At 43.4% G+C, this 24,478-nt stretch overlaps 1 protein-coding gene across 5 annotated transcripts; it reads right to left on the bottom strand.

Annotated features, from left to right (window-relative positions):
• Window positions 1–1,510: 1,510 nt before the first annotated feature.
• LOC115170097 (tyrosine-protein kinase JAK1) lies at window positions 1,511–23,927 on the bottom strand. Of its 5 annotated transcripts, XM_029726381.1 has the most exons (26): window positions 23,821–23,926; window positions 23,713–23,736; window positions 20,573–20,768; window positions 19,912–20,029; window positions 19,565–19,715; window positions 19,278–19,441; window positions 18,927–19,131; window positions 18,589–18,741; window positions 17,522–17,704; window positions 17,178–17,335; window positions 16,883–16,997; window positions 16,465–16,654; window positions 14,224–14,327; window positions 13,691–13,846; window positions 10,385–10,472; window positions 9,838–9,965; window positions 8,863–8,998; window positions 8,580–8,731; window positions 8,186–8,336; window positions 7,870–7,964; window positions 7,277–7,457; window positions 7,065–7,189; window positions 6,588–6,760; window positions 4,255–4,372; window positions 2,879–2,989; window positions 1,511–2,091 (listed from the first exon to the last, which is right to left on the bottom strand). In XM_029726381.1, exons 3-26 carry the CDS (start codon window positions 20,754–20,756, stop codon window positions 1,966–1,968), a joined length of 3,465 nt encoding a protein of 1,154 aa, XP_029582241.1. In that variant the 5' UTR covers window positions 20,757–20,768; window positions 23,713–23,736; window positions 23,821–23,926; the 3' UTR covers window positions 1,511–1,965. The 5 variants fall into 5 exon arrangements, with proteins under 5 accessions (XP_029582241.1, XP_029582240.1, XP_029582239.1 ...); XM_029726380.1 differs by having other exon boundaries at window positions 23,065–23,927; XM_029726379.1 differs by having other exon boundaries at window positions 23,713–23,927.
• Between the last annotated feature and the right edge of the window lie 551 nt (window positions 23,928–24,478).

Raw genomic sequence — 24,478 nt, 5'->3', positions numbered from 1 at the left:
CCTATAACGTACTGTAGGTACGTGACGTAATGACGCCATGTAAAATTTTGCACTACACGTCCAACGCAGCGTTCCTAACCTAGCCCACAATGTCTGCTGTGTGGATCGAGCAGTCATTTGAAAGAGTAAGAACATTTCAGGGAGACAACTCAAAGGTGAAATCCATTAAAGCCAAGATAATAGAATTCATTGTCCTTGACAATCAACCGTTCTCTGTCGTGGGTGATGTTGGCTTTCGCCGACTAGTCGAGCACCGGTACACACTACCACGTGCGCTATTTTTCAGATGTTGCCCTACCGGAGTTACACAGTAATAGCGTCACTGCTAAAAAAAAGAAATTGCATCACTGCTATTAGCTTCACGACTGACATTTGGACCAGCGATGTCAGCCCCATGAGCATGCTGAGTTTGACAGCACAGTGGATCGTCGAGGATTTTATACTGCTCATGAATGTGCTGGTTGTCATACCGCTGCTGCCATTTCAATGGCATTTGAGAACATATTTGAAACTTGGAAACATGAACACACTCCTAGCTCCATTCAAACAACTGACTGGAGAAATAAGCTCATCACCTGTGTCTGCAGCAGACGTGATACCCTGTGTCATGGCATTGAAATGCCTGCTCAACAAAACTGCCCACATAGGCTGTGAACAAGCGATTCTGTGTCATTCTCTCTTTACGGTGTCGCCACCATGCTCGATGCTAGGTACAAGGACCGCTACTTCGATGCAGACAAGAAACAGGGTTTACGTGAAATGTTACATACACAGCTGGACAAGATGGAAACATACACAGTGACAGTGCGCAACGAGGAAGAGAGGCCACGGACAGACAGAACTGCTTGACCTTGATGATGAAATCCTGGTTGAGAATGAAACAACTGAACAATGAAACAGCACAGTAAGTAAGTGAAAGAAATAGGTTTTGATTATGTTTTACTGGTAATGGGGACATACGTAAATGCCAACAAAATAACTTTTGGGTCAGTGTGGTGTGTGTGTGTGTGTGTGTGTGTGTGTGTGTGTGTGTGTGTGTGTGTGTGTGTGTGTGTGTGTGTGTGAGACCTTTATTTAACTAGGTAAGTTAGTTAATAACTAATTCTTATTTACAATGACGGCCTACCCGTTTTTTTGGAAAGAAAAATATGGGATATCGGTATCGGCCAAAAATGTCATATGGGTGAATCACTAGTATTATTATCTATCCATCTATGTGTCAGCTTTGTCAGGTCAGACAGCCAGTCCATCTCCTCCGTGCTTCTCGTCCAGCAGCAGCTTCAACTTTGTCAGGTCAGACAGCCAGTCCATCTCCTCCGTGCCTCTCGTCCAGCAGCAGCTTCAGCTTTGTCAGGTCAGACAGCCAGTCCATCTCCTCCGTGCTTCTCGTCCAGCAGCAGCTTCAACTTTGTCAGGTCAGACAGCCAGTCCATCTCCTCCGTGCTTCTCGTCCAGCAGCAGCTTCAACTTTGTCAGGTCAGACAGCCAGTCCATCTCCTCCGTGCCTCTCGTCCAGCAGCAGCTTCAACTTTGTCAGGTCAGACAGCCAGTCCATCTCCTCCGTGCTTCTCGTCCAGCAGCAGCTTCAACTTTGTCAGGTCAGACAGCCAGTCCATCTCCTCCGTGCTTCTCGTCCAGCAGCAGCTTCAACTTTGTCAGGTCAGACAGCCAGTCCATCTCCTCCGTGCTTCTCGTCCAGCAGCAGCTTCAGCTTTGTCAGGTCAGACAGCCAGTCCATCTCCTCCGTGCTTCTCGTCCAGCAGCAGCTTCAACTTTGTCAGGTCAGACAGCCAGTCCATCTCCTCCGTGCTTCTCGTCCAGCAGCAGCTTCAGCTTTGTCAGGTCAGACAGCTAGTCCATCTCCTCCGTGCTTCTCGTCCAGCAGCAGCTTCAACTTTGTCAGGTCAGACAGCCAGTCCATCTCCTCCGTGCTTCTCGTCCAGCAGCAGCTTCAGCTTTGTCAGGTCAGACAGCCAGTCCATCTCCTCCGTGCTTCTCGTCCAGCAGCAGCTCCAGCTCTGTAATCAAGTCTTTGAACTGAATCCTGTTCTCCGGGGAACTCTCCCAACACCTTCTCATCAGAGAGTATACCTGCACACACACACACACACAAACACACAGAGAAGTGCTAAGACCAGAGACCAGATATAAAAATCTTCAAACTTTTTGGGGGTCGAGAAGCATAAAAAAATGTATATCCTGAAAGCTAGGGGTCAAAACGTTGCTATGATAAACACACCTGGGAAGACATGTTTATCCTTGTGGATCGGCTTTGATAATGAGCAACCTGCTCAAAGCCATTAGATATGCAGGTTGTTCTATTCCTACTCATTCCTATTGAGGATCTTTATTTTTATACATGTGTCAGATCTTAATTTGATCATCCTGTTGCAAGAAATTTCCTGCAGGAAATGCAAACTTGCAGTGTATTCAAGGTTTAAAAAGGCTTCTAAAGTTTTTAAGTTCCACTTTTAAAATGTCAGACTTGATTTGTCCTAACAAATTTTTTTATCAACCCATACAAAAATGTCAGTTAATTATAATCCACAATCCCCATTTCCTGTTGCTGTAGGATTATTTTCCTGCTGTGAGAAACTGGTCAAATTAAGATCCTACATCTGTAGAGTAACACTACTGACTTTTTTATTTATAAAGGGTGCTATTAGATTTGGTGTATGGGGAAGTTGCTCCTAGACACTGATCGTGGGTCAGTTTAGCATTTTTTTCTCACTAATGATTAAAGGTTAGGATCGGGGAAGCTGATCCTAGATCTGTACCTAGAGGAAACTTCACCCCAGAGTATTAGCTTTCAGATGAAAGAGAAGGAACGACTACAGCCTTTGTGAGCAAGTTACACCATTTCCCAGAGTTCTCTTACCGCATCTGGGCAGTGAGGTGGACAGGGCAGCCTCCTGCCGGCCATCAGCACTTCCACCAATCGGGTGATAATCATCTGACCCTGGGTTAGACGAAGCATCTCCAAGAATACCTGTGAACAACCATAACAAATGATCAAAACCAAAACAGATGAAACACTGGTCCTACGCTCCAGTTCTATCCCTACCAACACCACAGTCTTTTCTCCCAAAGTATACACTTATGCACTCTTCCCATGCATTTAAAAGCATTGGATTGGTACAAGCATGGGAAAGGAGTTTCTAGTAATTTCCTTTAAAATCCATGAAGGGAAGTGGAAAAGTGCACACTTTGTGGTAAAAAGCTCAGAGTATTGAACTTCAGAATGATTTGACCCCAAAACAGACAGACGCTCGTTTAATTAACTAAGACTAGGATTTATCTCATCAGATACATGTTAACAGGTCTGACCTCTGGTATCTCATCAGATACATGTTAACAGGTCTGACTCCTGGTATCTCATCAGATACATGTTAACAGGTCTGACCCCTGGTATCTTATTCAGATACATGTTAACAGGTCTGACCCCTGGTATCTCATCAGATACATGTTAACAGGTCTGACCCCTGGTATCTCATCAGATACATGTTAACAGGTCTGACCCCTGGTATCTTATTCAGATACATGTTAACAGGTCTGACCCCTGGTATCTCATCAGATACATGTTAACAGGTCTGACCCCTGGTATCTCATCAGATACATGTTAACAGGTCTGACCCCTGGTATCTCATCAGATACATGTTAACAGGTCTGACCCCTGGTATCTCATCAGATACATGTTAACAGGTCTGACCCCTGGTATCTCATCAGATACATGTTAACAGGTCTGACCCCTGGTATCTCATCAGATACATGTTAACAGGTCTGACCCCTGGTATCTCATCAGATACATGTTAACAGGTCTGACCCCTGGTATCTTATTCAGATACATGTTAACAGGTCTGACCCCTGGTATCTCATCAGATACATGTTAACAGGTCTGACCCCTGGTATCTCATCAGATACATGTTAACAGGTCTGACCCCTGGTATCTCATCAGATACATGTTAACAGGTCTGACCCCTGGTATCTCATCAGATACATGTTATCAGGTCTGACCTCTGGTATCTCATCAGATACATGTTAACAGGTCTGACCCCGGGTATCTCATCAGATACATGTTAACAGGTCTGACCTCTGGTATCTCATCAGATACATGTTAACAGGTCTGACCCCTGGTATCTCATCAGATACATGTTAACAGGTCTGACCTCTGGTATTTGTCAAATCAGTAAAGTTTAAGGAATTTGTATAAACATATTTTCAAAGTGAGGTTAACAAAGAGACAAAGTTCTTTACCGTGGTAGGACTGCTGCTTGTCTCACAGTAGGTCAACAGCTCATAGAGGGTCACTCCGAAGGACCACACGTCAGACGCAGGGTAAAACTTACAGTCCACCAGGCACTCAGGAGCATACCTACAAGGCAACACATGGGTTAGGGCACAACGTAGAAAAATGTTTTGCAACCGAAAATGAGCGTTTCTTATTGGACAAGTTCAGGTAGTTCTTTCCTGTTTGTAATCTTCCGTTGGGTGCCAACTGCCTAATGAACACAACCAAGGTTAATATGTACATTTTACAGTACATCGTAGTCACTTAGCAGACGCTCTTATGTAGAGCAAGGGCAACGACAGAGTTTTCACCTAGTCAGCTCAGGGATTCGAACCAGCAACCTCTTGGTTACTGGCCCAACACTCTACCGTTAGGCTACCTGCCGCCCATGTGAGTTAATGTAAATACAATGAGCCCACCCTGTTAACATCATAGGACCGAACATCAGAATTGAATCTGATCCCCTTGACGTTTTCAAAAAAATTGCATGACAGCTTTATTCAAAAATGTATTCAATCAATCTACACACAATACCCCATAATGACAAAGCGAAAATATTTTTTTACATAAGTATTCAGACCGTTTGCTATGAGACTAAATTATTTTTTAAATATTTGTTATTTATTTAACTAGGCAAGTCAGTTGAAAACAAATTCTTATTTACAATGACGGCCTACCCAGCCAAACCCGGACGACGCTGGGCCAATTGTACGCCACCCTATGGGACTCCCAATCACGGTCGGATGTGATACAGCCTGGGATCCATTGATCATACTTAAAATGTTTCTACAACTTGGAGTCCACCTGTTGTAAATTCAATTGATTGGACATGATTTGGAAAGGCACACATCTGTCTATATAATGTTCCACAGTTGACAGTGCATGTCAGAGCAAAAATCAAGCCATGAGGTTGAAGGAATTGTCTGTGGAGCTCAGAGATAGGTTTATGTCGAGGCACAGATCTGGAGAAGGGTACCAAAACATTTCTGCAGCATTGAAGGTCCCCAAGAACACAGTGGCCTCTATCATTCTTAAACGGAAGAAATCTTTAACCACCAAGACTCTTACTTGAACTGGCCTTCTGGTCAAACTGAGCAATCGGGGGAGAAGGGCCTTGGTCAAGGAGATGACCAAGAACCCGATGGTCACTCTGACAGAGCTCTAGAGTTCCTCTGTGGAGATGGGAGAACCTTCCAGAAGGACAACCATCTCTGCAGCACTCCACCAATCAGACCTTTATGGTAGAGTGGCCAGATGGAAGCCACTCCTCAGTAAAAGTCACATGACAGCCCGCTTGGAGTTTGCCAAAAGGCACGTAAAAGACTCTCCGACCATGAGAAAACAAGATTTTCTGGTCTGATGAAACCAAGATTGAACTCTTTGGCCTGAATGCCAAGCGTCACATCTGGAGGAAACCTGGCACCATCCCTACGGAAACCTGGCACCATCCCTACCTGGCACCATCCCTATCGTGCCAACTGTACATTTTGGTGGAGGAGGAATAATGGTCTGGGGCTTTCAAGTGAGGGTAAATCTTAAGGCAACAGCATACAATTACATTTTAAACGATTCTGTGCTTCCAACTTTGTGGCAGCAGTTTGGGGAAGAACCTTTCCTGTTTTAGCATGACAATGCCCCCATGCACAAAGCGAGGTCCATACGGAAATGGTTTGTCGAGATCAGTGTGGAAGAACTTGACTGGCCTGCACAGAGCCCTGACCTCAACCCCACCGAACACCTTTGGGATGAATTGGAATGCCGACTGACTGCGGGCCAGGACTAATCGCACAACATCAGTGCCTGACCTCACTAATGCTATTTTGGCTGAATGTTAGCAAGTCCCTGCAGCAATGTTCCAACATCTAGTGGGAAGCCTTCCCAGAAGAGTGGAGGCTGTTATAGCAGCAAAGTGGGGACCAGCGCCATATTAATGCCCATGATTTTGGAATGAGATGTTCGACGAGCAGGTGTCCACTTACTTTTGGTCATGCAGTGTAGCACCAATAGCAATGAAATAGATTGGGATCCAGACTTTAAAATGCACCTGACCTCATGTCCTTCACATTGATTTGGGAGACAACTATCATGTTAAGTTTTAGGACCTGATCTTGTCATTCAGTGGAGGCTGTTGAGGGGAAGACGGCTCATAATAATGTCTGGAACGGAGCCGCCAAACCATGTGTTTGATGTTGTTGATACCTTTCCACTTATACCGCTCCAGCCATTACCACGTGCCCGTCCTCCCCAATTAAGGTGTCACCAACCTCCTGTGTTGTCATTCTATTTATACATTGCTCACCAGAACACAGGGCTGTCGGTCTCCTCTTCGACGGTGTAGTAACTCTTGTCCTCCTTCATGCTCTTGGTCAGGCCAAAGTCTCCGATCTTCACCGTGCTCTCGTTCTCCACCAGAACGTTCCGGGCCGCCAGATCCCGGTGGATGAACCGCTGGGATCCCAAGTAATCCATTCCCTGAGAGAGACACACACGCACACATTTTCACTTGTTTTTATAGTTTGTATATTTGTTTTGCTATTTACCTGGCAGTCTTGTGCTTTCTATGAGTCTGAAACATTTACCACAACATTCCATTTGGTACTAGGCAACAGTTACCAAGTAACAGAAAGTGCATTTAAAGGAGTGCAATGGTTTAGATTCTGTCCAACTCTTTCCATAATCACAAACTGCAGTACATACATAAATACCTAATAGGGTCGAATTAAAAGGATGAAATTAAAATGTAATTCATTTTGGGGGTATTAATAAAGCACCAAACCTGGCAGATCTGGAGGGCGTAGTGGAGAAGTCTCTTCAGGTCAGTCTGGTGTTTCCTCCAGGGCAGATAGTCCTTCAGGCTCCCCGCTGGCAGGTACTCCATGATCAGCTTAGTGGTTCTCCCACCTTGACAGAGAAACACAGTGTTAACACAAACCCCGTCACTGGGATGAGGTGTGTGTACTGTGTGTGCACTGTGTGAGCTCTCCTCACCCTCCTCGCTACACACTCCTCTGTATTTGACGATGTTGTGGTGGTAGAGTTCTCTCATGGTGTCTATCTCTTTCCACAGCTGACCTCTGCTCTCTGGCTTCAGAGACTTGACCGCTACCAGCTGCCCTCGGCCGTCCCCACGGGGGTCATACTGACACAACTCCACCTTGCCAAAGTGACCCTGCAAATAGTACACACACACACACACACACACACACACACACACACACACACACACACACACACTTTAAAGAATAAAGCCACAGACACTGAACCATATTGATGAAAGCCATACAGATACAGTTTATATCCACACCCCACACCCTGTTACATACCACAATCATCACATTACAGGGGAACAAACTGATCCATAAAACAAACCCAATTATATTTTAATTAAAAATGTATATTTAATGTATGTTTATATTCTGGGTTCTGATTGGGTAAGACAATTGAACTAAGCTCATGAGACATTTAGAAGTGATATTCCTCAACAATCATTGGCTAGAATTCAAAAGTCCAACAACGGATGTACTGTACCAATCACAGATTGCCCCTTTAATGTGGACAAGCACCCCAAAAGTCTACATTACCTCACCCAGGTCTTTGATTTTCCTGAGGAACCTGGTTTCAAACACGGTGGGGTCCACTTCCTGGATGGGCACCCTACCAGGAGGCAGAGCTGGGTCTGGGGGAGGGCCCACACAGAGGCAGGGCTATAATACTTATACTCAGACATTGCCTATAATATAAACACAGGCACGTGCATGCACACACACACACAAACTTGTCCACACATACACATGCAGAGAGAGAGAAACAGAGGGAAGGTGACACAGAGAGAGAGAAACAGAGGGAAGGTGACACAGAGAGAGAAACAGGGAGGTTGAGTCCTTTTTTTCCTCTTACTCTGCTCAGCCACCCCTGTGAGGTCCCTGACGATGGCCCTGAAGAAGGGCCTCCTCTTGGGGTCGTAGGTCATGCATTTGGTGATGAGCTCACCCAGCTGAGGGCAGTCTGGGGTCACCAGGGAACACTGGGCCGAGTAGAACATCTCCTTCTGCTCACAGAGAGGAAGATAGGAGAAAGATCAGGGACCAAGACTTGGGCTATACAACAACAGGTGTATTCAATGAAATAACTGACGAAAGACCTCCCCTCTGAAAGAGATATATCACCTGGGTAAATAAGGGATACATTCATGTTTTGTATGGGCAGTCTAGGGGTGGTTGTGAGGGAGAGATTGCGTTGTTCGCTGTATGTCAGTAATTCTATTGTGTTGTGAGGGGAAGTGTGTGTGTACCTCTATGAGTTTCTTGTCTTTGAGAGGAGCCTCTCCATCATAACAGATCTCCCACAGCGTGGTGCCGAAGCCCCACTTATCCACCGCGACACTCAGGACCTGGTTGTCCCTCACACACTCTGGGGCGATCCACGGGATCCTCTCCACACACTCTGTAATACAACACAGCCTCATCAACTAGAGAAACAAACAGACAGAGACACACACACACACACACACACACACACACACACACACACACACACACACACACACACACACACACACACACACACACACACACCTTGTCTGTTGAGTGCAGAGATGGGGACCCCAGGGCTACTGAGTTTGATGAAGGGCCCAGTCTCTCCCTCCAGGCCATCCCGCTCCACTAGGATGTTCTTAGCAGACACATAACCATGGACCAGCTTCTTATCCTCCTGAGAGGGAAATACAGGGAAGGGTCAGGTCCACAGCCATATACCACAGGAGGTTGGTGGCACCTTAATTGGGGAGGACGGGCTCATGGTAATGGCTGGAGTGGAATAGTATCAAATACATCAAACACGTGGTTTCCATTTTCTCCATTCCAGCTATTATTATTATGAGCTGTCCTCCCCACAACAGCCTCCACTGACATATACAGACAAATATATAGCCACCCTTGCATGATTTCTTAAATAAGTTGAAATTCCTTTTTATTTTACACATGTATTTGTTTGATTGACAGCTTATAGGACCAAGAAGGGACCAAGAAGGGAAAAAAAATTACTGAAATTAAGATCTTTCACATCAAAGTAAAAAATGGCCTGGACTAAATTATTCAAAATTTGGTTGGAAGCAATGATTTTTGTTCAATGTATTTTACCTGTGGTAAGTTGCAGGTGCCTACATTGTAAAAAGAGCCATTCAACCAGTTTTGAAAAAAAAAAAAACTGGAACATTCTGCTCCATTGTAAAGAGCAAAGGTGCCAATATATTTGACTGCATCTGTACAAGTTTTAACAAACCACTGTCTACTCCAGGTTGGCACCAAGTTCCAAGATGCTTACATTCGGGTAAGAATACAGAATGTAATGTTATTATCATGGCAAATTTTTATGCCTGTTTTATACTATAGGACCAACCTGAACCGTACTGGACTGGCTCTGATGTTTTCCTTGCACATTGTCCTTTCCAGCACAGTTCCATTAACTATGGTGGCTGCGTGAGCAGGCCATCCCAGTACAGCTAGGCTTGGCCCTATAGTGTGAATCAGGGTTGATTGAGGGTTTCTCACCAGGTAGCTGAGGACGCTGGCCAGTTGTTTGGCCACCTGGAACTTCCAGGAAGTGCTGAGTTGAAGACGACACCCCTTCATGAACACATCCAGAGGACCCAGCTTCACATGCTCCTCCACAATGATATCTGAACAGGGACCACACACAGTTAGAGGACCCAAAACAAGTCTAGCCTATTTTCAGATGAAAAAGTACGAGCAAATTGCTACTTTTTTTTTTTAACTGTCAGAGATATGAAGTATTTTCCGCAACATACGGCATATTGCAAATGTAGACACTATGTCATTACATCTAGGACTTCAGCAAAGCATGAAGTAAACAGCAGTATCGGGCCAACTTCCTCAACATCTAAGAACACGAGGCTAAACTTCTCCCTAGTTCTTATGTTGCAGTCATCACGTTGTAGCAGATACTCTGTTGCGAGTACATAGTCTTGCATCACAATCATCTACAATAACTTATGTTCATCCTGCAGCTTGTGGCATATCGCTGAGTGTCAGTTAAAGAACGAAGATAAGAGGAGTGATGGAAGGAAGGGTGACTTACTGTCCTGGTTGCGAACACAGACGCCATGCAGCAGAGCGATGTGTTGGTGGGACAGCTGATGTATCATACTGACCGTCTCAAAGAAAGCCTGACGGAAAGAGGCCCGTAGTAAAAGTCAAAAGGTCAAAGAAAGTGGTCACAAAGTCAGACAGGTAATGGAGGAAGGAAATGTGTGTGTGAGCAGTGGTGGAAAAAGTAGTCAATTGTCATACTTGACTAAAAGTAAAAGATACCTTAATAGAAAATGACTCAAGTAAAAGTGAAAGTCACCCAGTAAAATTAGCAATGCGCATGGCCCGCCCTCTATCTTTTTCCTGTGGTTGAGGGACACTTGTCACTGAAATCTCGCTGGATTGATTTATTTCATTTTACTCCTGCGACTCTTTCATACTCTTGCTTGTGCCTGAAGTTTTTTCCAGTTAACACTACAACCGCGGAAATGTTTGTAAAGAACAGTCTGCAGTGGAGGAAGGGGAGGACCATCCTCCTCAGTGAATTTCATAAAACTAAATGTTTTTAAACATTTAAAAAAGGTATTATTTTTTTTTGATAAAATCATACTAAAAATAATCACGTCACCAAATAATTGATTAAAACACACTATTTTGCAATGAAGGTCTACAGTAGCCTCAACAGTACTCTGTAGGGTAGCACCATGGTGTAGCCGGAGGACAGCTAGCTTCTGTCCTCCTCTGGCTACATTGATGTCAATACCGATAATAATGACAACGTCTGGAGGATGTCTGCCAACCTATCAGAGATTTTGCAGCATGAATTGACATGTTGTCCATCCAATCAAAGGATCAAAAGAATGAATCTAGTACTTAATGCATAAAATACAGCTAGCTAGCACTGCAGTGCATAACGTGGTGAGCAGTTGACTCAGAGAGAGAAAGACAATATTTGAACAGTTTTTAACTAATTAATTTATTCCAAAATGAAGGAGAAGCGAGAGAGAGAGTAATTTTGTTCAGTTTTACTTTGCTAACAAATACAGCTAGCTAGTTTAGCCTACTCAAACGCCCTGCTATGTTAGCTAGCTGGCTATGACTAACACAACACAACACTGGAATTCTTCCATGTCAAGGTAAGCTTTTGGTTTTAAAAATGTACTGCCACTGTGCCCCCCCGGTGTAAGTTCTAAACTGCTTACTGACTGTACACTGTAACATTACCGCATGATTGTAGCGGGTTTACTAACGCGTTAGTTCTATTAGCTATGTTGACTATGACTTTAGCTAATATGGTGACAACGATGTAGGCTGTGTGTAGTGGTTATGACATGGTTTGGCTTGAAAAGGTTTTTTCACCTGGCCACATACAGCTGATGTGTTGTGCATTGAAGTCCATAAGCGAAGGCAAAAGTTGAGATGAGGAGACCGCATAGATGCGAGAAGGAATACAACGTGGCTGCTATGAAAGTAAACTGTGTTTTCGCATGATCAGGGGTGTATTCATTAAAGCCGATTCTGTTTAAAAAAAAATCTTAAATGGAAGCAAACGGGGATAAATATACCAGATTTTTTCCAATAGAAACGTTTGTTTGCAACTGTTGGACTAATGATTACACCCTATATATCAGCAAGATGCAGGCAAGAGTGTGCAAGGATGTATTGAATGTGTCACTGTCTGTCCCCTCAAATGTTTCTCTCGCCCTGTGTGCACCTACGTTGTAATCTTTCATTCATAGGCTAGGTTGTAGCAAAATAAAATTTGAGTATCATGTAGTAGCCTAAACCTATTGCTGTTACATTGAACTGGGTGAATGGAATATGAAAGACAGTCATCCAATATTTGGTCATAGAAATAAGGTCATGATCATGATTTTAAAAAATAAATAAAAATTAAATCGCCCTCCATCATCTTAAACGGCCCTGACCACAAATGCCTGTCAAACACACCCCGGTAATGGCTGAAATGGGCTCAATGGAATATACTGTCTTTGCATTGCATTTATAAGAACGCTAAAGCTTAGTCTGGAATATAACGCATCCTCTCGACACTTACATCAGGTCTTCCCTGTGGCTCTGTTGGTAGAGCATGGTGTTTGCAAAGCCAGCATGGTGTGTGCAATGCCAGGGTTGTGGGTTTGATTCCCATGGGGGGCCAGTACAAAAAATAAAAAAAATGCATGAAATTAAATGTATGCACTCACTACTGTAAATCGCTCTGGATAAGAGCGTCTGGTAAAATGTAAGAAAGAGCACTTTATTTTGATAAGTGTTCATTTTACAGGGAATATCTTTCTTTTTTTTTTTTTACACAGTTGAAATGTTAACAAATTCGATGTGCTGAAATGAAAGGAATTTCCGAAAGTGAATACTCGGATTATAGTGAAATATAAATAGGTGTAATCTACAGCCAAACCTGTTGATTTTTAATCCGAGTACGTTTTGGTGGTTGTTCCACCCCTTTATGTTAATGTATTCATAAATGCAATTTTCTTTATCTTAACACAAAATATTTACAAAATACTTGACACCGCTAGAAAGAGTATATATGAGTGCATTCTAAGAAAACAAAAGTGAAATTTGGCAATAAATTGAATACCTGAATTCCCACCAAAAATCCCCGAACTCCATTATTTGCCCATGCCAGTAAAATGTTTTATGTCCTATAATTCAATCAAAATCTGTTGGATTTTTAAAATTCTAAAAGTTTAGAGCATGTTCATCCATTGGCCAACTGTTTCATTCCTTCAAATTAACAATTTGGATGACCGTTGCTAGTAAAATACTACTTGAGTAAAAGTCTAAAAGTATCTGGTTTTAAATGTACTCAAGTACAGTGATGGAAAAAGTACTCAATTGTCATACTTGAGTAAAAGTAAATGCTATACATCAAATTCCTTATATTAAGTAAACCAGATGGCACCATTTTCTTTTTGGTTTTTATTTATGGACAGACACACTCCCACACTCAGACATCATTTGCGAACTCAGCATTTGTGTTTAGTGAGTCCGCCAGATCAGAGGCAGTAGGGATGACAACACGTTATATTGATAAGTGCGTGAATTGGACCATACTGCTGTGCTGCCTAAGCGTTCGAAATGGAACAAGTACTTTTGTGTGTCAGAGAAAATGTACAGGAGTAAAAAGTAGAGATTGTCTTTAAGAATGTAGTAAAAGTCAAATTTGACAAAAATATAAAATAGTAAAGAACAAATACCCCAAAATACGACTTAAGTAGTACTTTAAAATATGTATACTTAAGTACTTTACACCACTGTGTTAATGTCAATCAAATATATTTATAAAGCCTCTTATATTTACACAGAACGTGTGAGGGTGTACATGTGTTCTCACCATAGAGATGTCCCTGTGTTGGGACCACAGCACTTTCAGGACCACTTTGACCTGGTGGTGGGTTTGGGAACCCCATACATCCTTCTCTTCCTCACACTTTATCTTCAGTTTGCCAGCATAGATGTTAGTTCTGGTGCCACAGCCCAAGTGCTCCTCCTAGATAGACATATGGGAGACACAGACCTGGTAAATGACAGAAAAGCATAACTGTAGATGTCAAACAAATGAATGAAACGGTAGCATTGCCAGTGTAGTTAAATAAAAAAAATATTTAACCTTTTATTTAACTAGGTAAGTCAGTTAAGAACAAATTCTTATTTACAATGACGGCCTATCCCGTCCAAACCCTAACCCAGATGACACTGGGCCAATTGTGTGCCGCCCTATGGGACTCCCAATCACGGCCGGTTGTGATACAGCCTGGAATCGAACCAAGATCTGTAGTGACGCCTCTAGCACTGAGATGCAGTGAACTAGACCGCTGCGCCACTCAGGACCCCCATACATACATACACACATACACGCACACACACCTGCAATATGTCCTCTTTGAGGATCCTGTGGAAGATGAGTTGACTTTGTATGGGGTGTGTCGGCTCTGCCTCTCTCTTTGTCACGAACAGAAGGTTAGAGATTTCTAAAGAAAATGAAAAACCACGCTGAAATAGGAAACTGAAATAGGAAACAAAAGACACACGCCAAACATGTCCCTCTAAAGTGAGATGAGGTGACAGAAAACCACAGTTACTGAGCAACATTTCCTGTTTGATATTGGTATGAACAGAAGAACTCATCCAGCTCAGGGGCCTCATTTATAACCGTTGTGTAAATGTAACACTAAATATCCGCGTGCACCATTTCTGAAAAGACCGCGCACGCACAAAGATATTGAGATCTATAAACTTGGCACTCGTCATACAGTGCCTTCAGAAAGTATTCATACCCCTTGACTTATTCCATGTTTTGTTACAGCATGAATTCAAAATGACAATAAATACACTACCGTTCAGAGTTTTGGGTCACTTAGAAATGTCCTTGTTTTTTAAAGAAAAGCACATTTTTTGCCTATTAAAATAACATCAAATTGATCAGAAATAGAGTGTAGACATTGTTAATGACTATTGAAACGGCTGATTATTAATGGAATATCTACATAGACGTACAGAGGCCCATTATCAGCAACCATCACTCCTGTGTTCCAATTGCACCTTGTGTTAGCTAATACAAGTTTATCATTTTAAAAGGCTAATTGATCATTAGAAAACCTTTTTGCAATTATGTTAGCACAGCTGAAAACTGTTGTTCTGATTAAAGAAGCAATAAAACTGGCCTTCTTTAGACTAGTTGAGTATCTGGAGCATCAGCATTTGTGGATTCGATTACAGGTTCAAAATGGCCAGAAACAATTAACTTTCTTCTGAAACTTGTCAGTCAATTCTTGTTCTGAGAAATGAAGGCTATTCCATGCGAGAAATTGCCAAGAAACTGAAGATCTCGTACAACACTGACTGAAGTGGATTTAACAGGTGACATCAATAAGGGATCATAGCTTTCACCTGGATTCACCTGGTCAGCCTATGTCATGGAAAGAGCGGGTGTTCTTAATGTTTTGTCCGCTCAGAGTAGCTTATTATGTATTATGTTTCTAAATTAAATATTAACATTACCGTATTCAAACGTAGCCTACAAACGTCAATAGGAAAAGGTGAACCATCTGTTGTACCGTAGAAACTGCGCTGCGGATTGGATCTTCACTAGTTGTAGGCCTATCGGCTATTTCACCAGTATGAAACCATCCCAATCAGAAATGGTGAAGAATTTATTCTGCAATGATTATGGAAATTAAATTAATCATAGGAAATATATGCCTGTTTTCTAATTATTTAAGAATGTAGAGATAACATAGGCCTAAATAGATTTTCGCTCTTCTCACTAACAGCAAATGATTGCATGATTTCATGAGTGTCATTATATTCTCCATTTTCACAAGGCTACTAGCCTACAAGGCTACTAGGCTACAAGGCTACTAGCCTACAAGGCTACTAGCCTACAAGGCTACCAGCCTACAAGGCTACTAGCCTACAAGGCTACTAGGCTACAAGGCTACCAGCCTACAAGGCTACTAGCCTACAAGGCTACCAGCCTACAAGGCTACCAGCCTACAAGGCTACTAGCCTACAAGGCTACAAGGCTACTAGGCTACTAGGTTACAAGGCTACTAGCCTACAAGGCTACTAGGCTACAAGGCTACTAGGCTACATGGCTACTAGGCTACTAGCCTACAAGGCTACTAGGCTACAAGGCTACTAGCCTACAAGGCTACTAGGCTACAAGGCTACATGGCTACTAGGCTACAAGGCTACATGGCTACTAGGCTACAAGGCTACTAGGCTACTAGGCTACATGGCTACTAGGCTACTAGGCTACAAGGCTACTAGGCTACTTTTGCCTTCTTACAATATTTCAACTACATGGTCTAAAGTTAGCGGGAGGAAAGGCACATTCTCACGTCAAGTTCAGTTTTTTTTATAAAAATCCAACTTTTGCGTGGAAACTGGCGCATGTTTCGGGGGCATATTTTGTGTGTACGTGATGTTTATAAATGAGGCCCCCTGGTGTATTGTATGGTATAATGTACCAATGCCTGTATGGTAAGGAATTTATTGCCATCGTGATAGTTTTGGGGCAGGGTATCATCCCAAACCTCTGGGCAGGACTATTGTAAGGAATTTATTGCGGTGGTGATAGTTTTGGGACAGGGTATCATACCATACCTCTGGGCTGGGGGGGGCAGGCCTTGCGGAGCTGGAAGGTGACTCTGTCTGTACTGAGAGTCTGGCCCCTCAGCTGTTCCATCAGCTCCCTGAGGGAGGGCTGCCTCAGGTCCGTACCATTCAGGCTGTAACCCTCCGGCCCCACCTCGATCTTAAAGCTACGGTACGGACGACTATTGGTCAGGTCCACCTACAGCAGCCAAGACGAGAAAGAGGTTAGAGAGCAATACATCAGTCCATTTATTAACACAGGAATTCATACAGCAGCGAATTATCACAATTCAGTTCAGGCAAATTATGGTGACTAACAACATAGGGCGGACCTGTTTTCAAAATAAATAAATGTACGATTGTCTTAAAATGAGAGTGGCTGTATACATGTCTGTGGGTGAGGCAGGTGGTGTTTGTGGTACTGTACCTCGTTGCCTGTGACAGTCAGGAGGATGTGGTCATAGTTGATGCAGCTCCAGCGCAGGACGTACATGCCCTCCTCCTCGCCCTCCTGACGCAGCTTGTGGGAGGTGTAGTCCATGCTGGAAGGGGAGGGGCCAAAAGGGTTGGATCAACTCAGTTCTACACTAGTATAGAAGTATTATTATATCAATATCTGTATAATCGAACATATTGACTATAGTAGTACTAAATTTTTGCATTGTACTAATATGTACATGTTCTCTATCCAATGACAACTGAATGGGGATATTTAAACTCACCCGATTGGCCCATGACAGCCTTCCTGCAGGTTCCGCACCACAGAGGGAGGGGCCACGTCTGTACACAGGAAGTGATGTGCGTCCACCGTCAGACGGAAGTATCCATCAATAAGGGCGGCAAAAGACAACGCCTCTGCGTGGAAACCCAGGCTCAGTTCCTATGGTAGAAATAAAGTAACAACAAACGATGAAGGTGGATGTCCAATGTAAAAATTGGTACAAAGAATACACAGATGTAATGTAAAGGCAATGGAACTTAGCTTCATTCAAGATTGCTCATTCAGATATTATTAAACATTTTGCTAAATAAGTTTCCCCTGAAACTTCAAACAATGAAACTCTACCATCTTGTTGTTGTCCTGCTTGTGGACAGTGACTGTGGAGCCCTTGATGTTGATGTGTGTGATCTCATGGAAATCGGAGAAGGTTTTCCAGTCGTTCGAAACGCCTTGAGGTGGTTTGTTCGTCCAGTTGATGTTGGTTTTGTGCTTTGGGGATTTTTTCTTCTCTTTGGCAGTCCATGCATTCTGAGAAATAGACGAACATGACAGTTTTTATATCTTGATAAACAAAATATCAGACGATGATTGTGGCCTACAGGAAAGAGGACCGAGCACGCAGCCATTCCCATCGACGGGGCTGCAGTGGAGCAGGTTGAGAGCTTCAAATTCCCTGGTCATCACCAACAAACTAACATGGTCCAAACACGCCAAGACAGTCGTGAAGAGGGCACGATAAAACCTATTCCCCCTCAGGAGACTGAAAAGATTTAGCATGGGTCCTCAGATCCTCAAAAGTTTCTACAGTTGCACCATCGAGAGCATCCTGACTGGTTGCATCACTGCCTGGTATGGCAACTGCTCGGCCTCCGACCTCAAGGCACTACAGAGGGTAGTGCGAACGGCCCAGTACATCACTGGGGCCAAGCTTCCTGCCATCCAGGACCTCTATACCAGGCGGTGTCAGAGGAAGGCCTTAAAAATTGTCAAAGACTCCAGCCACCCTAGTCATAGACTGTTCTCTCTGCTACCGCACGGCAAGCGGTACTGGAGCGCCAAGTCTAGGTCCAAGAGGCTTCTAAACAGCTTCTACCCCCAAGCCATAAGACTCCTGAACATTTGCTGTTCTTTAATTACTTGTTACTTTTATCTCTTATTCTTATCTGTATTTTTTTTAACTGCATTGTTGGTTAGGGACTCGTAAGTAAGCATTTCACTGTAAGGTCTACACCTGTTGTATTCAGCATTTCACCGTAAGGTCTACCTACACCTGTTGTATTCAGCATTTCACTGTAAGGTGTTGTATTCAGCATGTGACTAATAAGATTAGATTTGGTTAAATTCAGATAATAATGATAGATACAAGGTGTACCATCATTTACACATTATAAGTGCCAAAATAATATACTCACGCTCACATTCTGTTGCTTCCTCCTCCACTTGATCCCTGTATTTCCAGACACAAGGACTTGGTACTGGGTGGGCTGACCCTGGTTACAGGAAGTGGGTGTTCCTTGGATCTCCCCTTCGCTGTCTGTCACACGGAGCACTTTGGGCTCGTACTCCTTGTATTGATGAGACAGGACACCATTTTGTTAGCTTCAGGAACTTCTCTACACAGACCTTAGACAGACTATCGGAGTACCACCTGGTTCTGTCTTTGGCCCGGTGCAATCTTTTTTCTGAGAGTGTGTCTGCAAACACGGTTACAGAGAGCATTATGGGTACTGTAGTACATCTTGCTACACACCTCACAGCCGAACCCACAGGTCAGAGTTTCCAATGTAGCTAGGTATTTGACCTTGATGTCGTGGGTGCTGACGTTGTCGCTCTGCACTGTCTTGTTGTTGAAATCGTTGAGGAAGTCCTGGAACACCCGGGAGATACGGAGTCGTGTCAGGAAGTTGCGCTGCTTGATGATTTGGTTCACTCTATCTGGGATATATTTCTTATAGCTGGGTGGGACGGAAGGAGTCGTGTGTGAGTCGGGGGTGTGTGTGTGTGTGTGTGCATGAGCATAAATGGTTGTGTATTAAGAAAGATGGTAAACCGACAGTAATAAACGGTTTAATTTTGAGCCTCTGGGATTGTGACTGGTTACCTGATTTGCCCTGCTACACCAGGGATGACGATGTTGTTGTCCAGGGCATGGTGTGAGATAGACAACACTGCCATCCCCAGGCACTCATTCTCAATATAGTGGACCTCCTCTTCATTCTGAGGGTTACGCAGTATGGCCCACCCCTTCACGAAGTCATGCTGACCCTTGGAAAATCAAACGCACAAACACATGATTCAAGATATATGATTGTGTATGCTAGAGCTCTCCATTTGAGTATATAACTGTTTTAAACTGGGTGAAAATATGTTCTGAGTGTGAAAGGATACCTGGGCAAACAGATACTTCAGTGAGGCAGTGTCGAGGAGGGGATTTCCTTCTGGTTCGGTCTTCGGACCATTGCCGTTCTTTCTCTTGAGGGCGTGTCTGCAAACACGTGGCACACTCTCATTCACACCATGCCAGTTGGTGAAGTAGAACCTGAATAAAGAGATCAGGATTATCTTTAAAAGGTATTTCACTGTCAGTATCAACGTTTTCTAAGAAAGAAATGGTTTAACTCAACAAGTTTGTTGAATTTGCAGACCAAATAGCTGCTGCATCCTAAAATGGTTCTCTCTGTTTTGTTTCTTCAATATTTGTGACAAACTGAGGAGTAGCTTATCGTAATGCTTACCTCATGCGATAGTGGAGCTTTAAGTGGCTGCTTTCCTTGAAGGTGTGATTGGGAGGGAACCAGATTTTCCTGACCTCATCATACAGGGCAAACAAATTGCAGCAAAGAGGGGAAATGCCTAAAAAAAAGAGAGACATGATTTCCCTCAACAAGAACCAGCCAGGTGCTATATGACAATGTCATATTCATGATCCATGACAAACATTCAAATAAGTCAGGAGGGAGAAGGAAGACTTTTGGAATTTCTCGAGAACACGGTCTGAGTGAAAATATCCTGCTGAATGTTCTACACTGAAAAGAAGGATACAAACAGAGGAGAACAAACTGAGATGGGGCACCAACTAATAGTGTGTGTGCATGTGTGCGCGAGAGAGAGAACTGAGTCGGGGACATACACTGAGTTTACCAAACATTAGGAACACTTTCCTAATATTGAGTTGCCCCCCCCCCCCCCCCCCCCCCCCCCCCCCCCCCCCCCCTTGCCCTCAGAACATCCTCAATTCGTTGGGGGCATGGACTCTGCAAGGCGTCGAAAGCGTTCCACAGGGATGCTGGCCCATGTTGACTACTTCCTACAGTTGTGTCAAGTTGGAAAGAGCAGGTGTTCCTAATGTTCTGTCCACTCAGTGTATGTGCCAACACTAACGTGACTCAGACTCACCGCACTTCTTGGCTGCATTTGTGCACAGCTCCTCAGCAGTGTAACAACCATGGAGAAACTCCAGCTGGGGAGAGTCTTCCAGGTAGAGATGGACCTCGAGGCCCTGCACTATGACAGGAACTGAGGTGAACTCGCCCTTCCTCTTCATCCTCATCTTTACCAATAGTTGCCTGCCCACTTCCATTGCCCTGCTTCACTAAAGGAGATAAGGTGAATGTTGAGAGGGTGAAGAAGTAGGTTACTATGTGGCTTTAATACATTACATGACCAAAAGTATGTGGACACCTGCTCGTTGAACATCTCATTACAAAATCATGGCCATTAATATGGAGTTGGTCCTCCCTTTGTTAATATGGAGTTGGTCCCCCTCTCCCCCACACTCTTCTGGGAAGGCTTTCCACTTGATGTTGGAACATTATTGTGGGGCTTCCATTCAGCCACAAAATCATTGGTGAAGTCGGGCACCGATATTGGACGATTAGGTCTGGCTCGCAGTCGGCGTTCCAATTCATCCCAAAGGTGTTCGAGGAAGTTGAGTTCAGGGCTCTGTGCAGTCCAGTCAAGTTCTTCCACACCGATCTCAACAAACCATTTCTGTATGGACCTCGCTTTGTGCACGGGGCATTGTCAAGCCAAATCCAAACCGGCCTCCCTTGAGAGGCATTTTGCTTCACCAGGACAACCCACAGTTGAGCTGATTGGCTAATTCTTTTATTTTTTTAAAACGATCAAGGGAGGAGGCCAAATACTTGCTGGCATCAGTCAATCAAATGCTAAGGCGGCAACATGTCATAGTCTTTTGTTCCAGACAGCATCAGATACATGGGCTACACATACAGAGACAGAGGGGCGCTGTTTCCCTCACTCAGATGATTTCTCCAATGAGATTCAGCCACTTGCGAATTGACAGAAAATTATGAAAACACAGAGAGAGACGAAAGATAAATAAAATAATAATAATGATAATTTTTTTATTGGTCAAATATTTGAGGATTCCCTTGGAAACCATGAATACACGCCACTGCAGTGGAAACGCTTTTATGCGCAAATATTGATATAATAACCATTTTATAGACGTAAACTTGTAGTCACGCGAAAATATGTTGTGTGGTCCTCCCACCACCACTCGGGAAAGCATACAATTTATTCGGCTAAAGATTAAATAAATTATGATGAACTTCACAGGGTGGTGAAAGTGCAAGGTGATGAGCTTGATGCTCCTTTCCAATAAATATCGAGTCTTATTCTGGTGACGTGATGATTGACGCTTGGCTGCCATTTGACAAATTAAAAATAATCTCGCTCTTTTGTCCATAGTAATCTCAATGTGTAGGCTATACCCGCGAGTTTGCCAATACCAGAGGGGGCACATTCCCTATATAATGCTAAACATTTTGTGACAAAACCATCAGTAGAGTTGAAAATGCGAAGGAACCCCATGTAACAATGTTTTATTCGGTACATGGGAATTTAACCGCAAAAGTTATCTGCAACATGTCAATTTGATGGAAACACATCTCTAGTGGGAAAATGCGCATATTTTATTTATGTAGATTGTAGATTATTTTCATGCAAATCTGTCACCAATTGGATGGAAACCTAGATACTCAACACTGCTGCGCATTACTTGTGTTTGGGTAGGCTATTAAATACAACAAAATATGCCTTAAAATAAATAAATAAAATAAGTGATAATTGCTAGGTTTCCATCCAATTGGCGACAGATTTATGTGAATATTCTAAAATCCGCATAAAAACAATATGCGCATTTCCCCACCTGAGATGTTTCCATCAAATTGACTTGTTGCAAAGAAAAGGCTGCACTTGATGACGTAGTAAACACCTTTTGTGGTTAAATGATGTACCGAATAACAAAATACAAGTTGAATAGGTTTCCATTGAATCACCTCTACTGATGGTTCTCACAACAACAACAACAGGAAGTTGTTATATAGGGGTCCAGTCTGTTATTAGCACGTGCGCTCTAGCCAGCATCGCTACCTGTGTGTTGTTGGCCAGATCGCATGTATAGCTTACATTTTAAGATTATTATCATGGACAAAAGAGCGAGATTATTTTTATTTGTCAAACGGCAGCCAAGCATCGATTATCATGTCACAAGAATTAAGACCCTCGATATTTATTGGAAAAGAGCATCAAGCTCATCACCTTGAACCTTCACCACCTTGTAAAGTTCATCTACCTACCTAATAAACTGCATGCTTTCCTGACCAGTCAAAGTGGGAGGACCACACAACGCATGACTCCAAGTTTACTTCGATATGTTGGCTATTATATCATTATTTGCGCATAAAATTAACGTTTCCAACTACATGTCTGGCATAATTCATTTTACCGACACAAAAAGATCCCCATCTTGTCTAGAGTGTTTTGTTTTGAACGACATTCGGAAAGTTTACCGGAAAATGTTCTGTTTCCATAAGGCTTGTCATTAAAAAAATTAAATAATATCCGACATGTACTTTACTCACATAAAAAGGTTGGATGGAAACCTGGTTAAAGAAACCGAAATACACTGGGTAGAGCGTGCCCAGAACTCGTGGCTGGGCGCTACTGCTCCGCCAAATAATGAATGCACGGCTTCTCGTTCCACTCTGCTCATATGCTTTTGTGTAGTATAAAAAAATAGCTGCTTGCCTCCAGTCATGTAAAATGACTTAGAATTGCATGAAATTCATTTATAAAAGGCAATTTTTTTTCCGGGACCCACAAATAAAATGATAGATGAATTCAATGCTTTTGTTATAAAAGATATCTTGTCAGTGGTGGTCTTCGAACCACCACCTGCAGCACTGTCAAAATTACTACATTGCCATGTAATGCTTATAAGAACAGTTACTAAAACTGCACATCTAAGGCTCGTGTCTGCCCTAAGAGCGAGGGTAAACGGTAGGCATGTTCTCTGCTATCCACTTTAGTTTGTCATTATTATTTTGGGTATAGGGGAGGGTCACTTACTTTTGTTTTTTTAAAGCGTTCAGGGAGGGCCATCCATTTTCATTTCAGAGTTGTTCGATTTGTTACAGGTATCCGTCATTATACATAACATACAGTCCTTTACAGTATACAGTTGACCTGTACCAATAATACATGATGAAACAACTCATAATGAAACTCACCTATGTATCGCCGTCCACGAATCTCTGGAAAAACAACCTTGTCTTTCATGAGTGCCTCAATATCAATGTACTATTATTATGTATTATAATGACTTTCTCAGCATTTACCATTGATAAAGGTGTCCAGTCCTGCGTAATGCATTTGACAAATCTCGGTCATGGGTCTTCCAGACAAGCGTTGTGTCAATTCCCGAAAACGCTTTCGAAAATCCACGCCCAACTACGTCTATTGGTTAACCAATCTAGCGGAAACAGAATGAACCCGTGTACTGGACTACAGACCCTGGAGGACTACAGACCCTGGAGGACTACAGACCCTGGAGGACTACAGACCCTGGAGGACTACAGACCCAGGAGGACCTGGAGGACTACAGACCCAGGAGGACTAACAGACCCTGGAGGACTACAGACCCAGGAGGACCTGGAGGACTACAGACCCTGGAGGACTACAGACCCTGGAGGACTACAGACCCAGGAGGACCTGGAGGACTACAGACCCTGGAGGACTACAGACCCAGGAGGACTACAGACCCTGGAGGACTACAGACCCTGGAGGACTACAGACCCAGGAGGACTACAGACCCTGGAGGACTACAGACCCAGGAGGACTACAGACCCTGGAGGACTCCAGACCCAGGACTACAGACCCTGGAGGACTACAGACCCTGGAGGACTACAGACCCTGGAGGACTACAGACTCTGGAGGACTACCAGGCTATTTCAATTAGTAACGATGAAATACTTCAATTCCAGAGCAATTTTACAG

Source organism: Salmo trutta, chromosome 31 (genome assembly GCF_901001165.1).
Source record: "Salmo trutta chromosome 31, fSalTru1.1, whole genome shotgun sequence".
Classification (NCBI taxonomy): Eukaryota; Metazoa; Chordata; class Actinopteri; order Salmoniformes; family Salmonidae; genus Salmo; species Salmo trutta.
This window is presented reverse-complemented; position numbering and strand designations above follow the sequence as displayed.